Source organism: Sinocyclocheilus rhinocerous, unplaced genomic scaffold (assembly GCF_001515625.1).
Source record: "Sinocyclocheilus rhinocerous isolate Xijiao unplaced genomic scaffold, SAMN03320098_v1.1 scaffold626, whole genome shotgun sequence".
Classification (NCBI taxonomy): Eukaryota; Metazoa; Chordata; class Actinopteri; order Cypriniformes; family Cyprinidae; genus Sinocyclocheilus; species Sinocyclocheilus rhinocerous.
Genome location: NW_015647437.1, coordinates 25864 through 29626, shown reverse-complemented (window position 1 = coordinate 29626; position 3763 = coordinate 25864). Strand labels below are relative to the sequence as shown.

The following is a 3763-nucleotide window of genomic DNA, read 5'->3' as shown; positions in this document are numbered from 1 at the left end:
AAAAAGTCAGAATGTGAGATAAAATTCACAATTATCTTACTGTTTTTTTATTCATCGGTGGAACCGGACTTCCATTGAAACTTCTCATCCCATCACTCTCAAGTAATAAGGAGAATACTATTATTCCTAAAAACCAGAAGAACTCACAATAATATATGAGAAGGTTTGTCAAACCTTGCGCTTTTCCTGTCTTTGTGTGGCATCTGCCAATCTGCATATCCATCCCAATGTTACAAATAAGATCCTAGACAGAAAACAAACAAACAAACATGGAAAAATCTTCATCATGGTGTAGAATCTTGAGTATTAACAGATTTACACATTTTAATGAGCTGAGGTTTCAGAAGCCATATTAGAAGGGGTCAAAGGATTTGCAGATATGAAGAAACATTTACTCTGAGTGGGTGTAGGTGATTCTTGACCCTTGATTTCAGTATTGTTTGTTGACATTGGAAAGAGTTCAGAAGCCCTAGGGGTATTTTGTGTGTGTGTATAGTTTGTTCAGATGATGATGATGTGTATATTTTACCATTTTCTATAGGCTGTGTGAATGACTAAAAACAATATAAAATACAATATAAAAATAAATATACATTTCCTCGTATAATGGCAGCATAAATTCATTGCAAACTTTGAGTTGTTCAACTGTAAAATATGTTTTGTAAATATCTGTATAAGTTATTATTACATAATGTGTCATCTATATTTTACTGCATAAATAATACTTTTAATATTTACTGTAGCACAGATGTATTTTTTAGGCTTTAGTAGTGCTAATATTGCACAGGTTTTCAAATGGTATTGCCTACATGGTTGAATCATTAATCAAATAATCGATACAAATGTTTTTGAAGGACCACATTTAGCATGAGACTCCCTTTATAAGAGACGGCTCAGTTCATGTCAAGACCTAGATGATCACTCGTCATCATGGATCTGAACATTAGCTGCTGTTGGAAACGGCTCCTTCTGTTCTCTCTCCTTGTCTTTGTCAATGGACAAACGTCAGGGCCGTAAGTAACTAAGTGTTTCTATTCGTTTTAATTTCTATATAAATCGTCTGTCACTTTTTCTCATTTAAAAAATGGTACTTGAGGTAAGAACACAAAACCTCCTTCTGTACAGTCAGTCATTCATGACAAGCACAACACTGGCACTGACTGATTTTTGCATTGTGTTTTCAGTAATTATTCTGTATTTCTTTATTATTGATCAGAACATGTGAAAGCTGGCTGTAACTACCTGCACTTTGTGTTTGGTATTAAATAGGACAGTAAAGGTAACAGAATTGGTCAATGGACAAATGTGTCTTCAACAAGCTGGATTTTGCAGCGTTCTTATGAATTAAACCCGGAAAGCCATCAAGGTGTGTACAGACTGAAGTCTTATATTGGTGACAGGATGATCTCACATGATTTTGAGGTGAAAAAATATGGTAAGTAATAAACTATTTGCAATGTTTGCATGGGACAAATTTCATACAAAGTCAAAATGTGATTAATAATAACTATAACTTTCGTCCTCTGTAGTTTTGCCTAAGTTTGAAGTTACTGTTACAGCACCAGAGACAGTGAGCATAGATGATGAGTTAATGGCAGTTGAGGTTTGTGGAAAGTGAGTAGCATCTTTACTTAAACGTATTAAAAGCATAAAGAAAGGATTGTTTTCTTCCATACATCTTTGTCTTGTACATTTTTCACAGATACACGTACGGGCAGCCTGTATCTGGTAAATCATGGGTGAAAGTGTGTCGTGATATTCCACGCTACTCTCACAGGCGTGACAAACACAGTCCAATATGTGTGAATGAAACCGCTGAGGTTTGTCAGTGCAGTACCAAAAGTGGCATGTGACATTTGTTTCCTACATCCAGATTAAGTCACTCTTAGGCATTGTGTGTGTGTTCATTCATTTCCATTAGATGAAAAAGACAGGCTGTGCTATCCATACCTTAGATATATCTACCTTTTTAAACTCAACATATAATGATCGACTAGAAAATTCTCTTCATGTTGAAGCAACAGTCACAGAAGAAGGAACAGGTGAGCTATTAATTACTGAAATGAGAGTTTTAAAATCTGGTTTCATTAAAATTTAAGTTTCACACTCATCATCTATTTGTATTTTACAGAGATCACCATGACAAAATCTGAAACTATATCTCTCACTTATGAAATTGGAAAATGCACACTTACTGACCTGCCCAAAACATATGAACATGGATCAGTTATAGAAGGAAAAGTAAGTCTAAGATCAGGTTCTCAGTTTAACAGCATTGATATGTACAGAATCATTTATTCCTTCAAAATCTTATTTTTAACAGATCAAACTCTCAAATTTCAAAGGCGCACCAATACAAAACAAAGTGGTTTATCTTTTGGAGGGTGAAACCTGGTCCTCAAAACTGCTCCTAAATCTCACTACAGACAGCGATGGACTGGCCAGCTTCTTTTTTAATACGTCTAGTCTTCCTGAAAAAGATATTAATCTGATGGTATGATAATTGCTACTCATCCACCAAATGTTTAATCAGTTAATGTTTTGATTACATGAAAATATTGGCACATTCTTTTTTTCAGGCAAGTGTGTATCCAGCATTTCATTATCATGGTTACAAAACACCTTTCTTCTCTACGGATAGAAAAACAGTTCAGCTTTTCCGGGCTGCCACTCCATACACCCCAACATTAAGTGAACTGATTATAGAGAATATTGAGCAACCATTACAGTGTGATGCTGAGTTTACAGTGACTATCAAGTATTATTTTGTTGGAGAGACTGTTGAAGGCTTCAAAACTGACATTGTCTATATGGTGAGAATGTGCAGTATGTACATTGTTACGCTGTTGAATTCATTGTTTGTTAACAGTATTAACTGACTGCACTGGTCAGTTTGTCATCGGAGTGTCATCTGTCTGCTTCAGGTCATGTCCAGAGGAGTGATCGTTCATCATGGATATGAGAAGGTTGAAGTGAAGTCTTCTAATGGAGCAGCAAGTGGCACAGTGTCGTTCAAACTGTCTGTTGGTGCAGATCTGGCTCCTGCAGTGCAGATTCTGGCCTACTGTGTTCTGCCCAGTGAAAATGTTGTTGCTCGTAGCACAAAATTTGACATTGAAAAGTGTTTCAAAAACAAGGCATGTAAAAAAAATCTGCCCATTTACACAATCACGGTCATTCTGGTTCAATACTAAAATTACACACCCTACTGTTGTCGTCACAGGTGTCGCTGCGGTTTTCTCCTGCTAAAGCAGTTCCTGGTGAGAAAAACACTCTCCAGCTCTCAGCTCAGCCTGGTTCACTGTGCGGCCTCAGTGCTGTAGATAAGAGCGTCCTGATCCTGAAGCCAGGAGAACGTCTGGATACTGACAAGGTGTAAATGCTTTAAGATTCAATGTTGATTATCTGTGTCTCCATAGATATGAATCTAGTGTCTACTATAATCATCATTATTGTTTAAGGTGACATGGGTGTTAAAGGGATAGTTCACCCAAAAATCATCCCACGATTGTCACGGCGCGGTTAGGAAAAACACAGTGTAAGCAGGGCTCTGGGTCCAAATGCAGGTTTATTTGACTGCAGGGGAAAACAAAGTCAAAACACAAACAGAGCTACTACTCTGAGACACAGGCAAGGAACAGAAGACTCTGACACAATACGGCCACGCAGGGCTTGCATCAGTCCCGTACAAACAATTATTAATAATCCGCCCAGAGTGGCGTGGGGAAGGCGCATAAATAGCCCTCAGGATGGGCCACAGCTG

General features: G+C 37.5%; 1 protein-coding gene across 1 annotated transcript in view; it reads left to right on the top strand.

Moving 5' to 3' along the window:
* Nucleotides 1–1084: 1084 nt before the first annotated feature.
* The window catches only part of LOC107709094 (alpha-2-macroglobulin-like), a gene marked incomplete at its 3' end in the record, with an annotated part of 6215 nt that continues 3536 nt past the window's right edge, over nucleotides 1085–3763 (top strand). The window contains exons 1-10 of the mRNA XM_016513500.1: nucleotides 1085–1096; nucleotides 1270–1435; nucleotides 1530–1614; nucleotides 1703–1820; nucleotides 1922–2042; nucleotides 2132–2241; nucleotides 2324–2494; nucleotides 2580–2813; nucleotides 2925–3137; nucleotides 3224–3373. Of these exons, the coding sequence (XP_016368986.1) occupies nucleotides 1085–1096; nucleotides 1270–1435; nucleotides 1530–1614; nucleotides 1703–1820; nucleotides 1922–2042; nucleotides 2132–2241; nucleotides 2324–2494; nucleotides 2580–2813; nucleotides 2925–3137; nucleotides 3224–3373 (1380 nt within the window). The remainder of the gene's footprint in view (nucleotides 1097–1269; nucleotides 1436–1529; nucleotides 1615–1702; nucleotides 1821–1921; nucleotides 2043–2131; nucleotides 2242–2323; nucleotides 2495–2579; nucleotides 2814–2924; nucleotides 3138–3223; nucleotides 3374–3763) is intronic.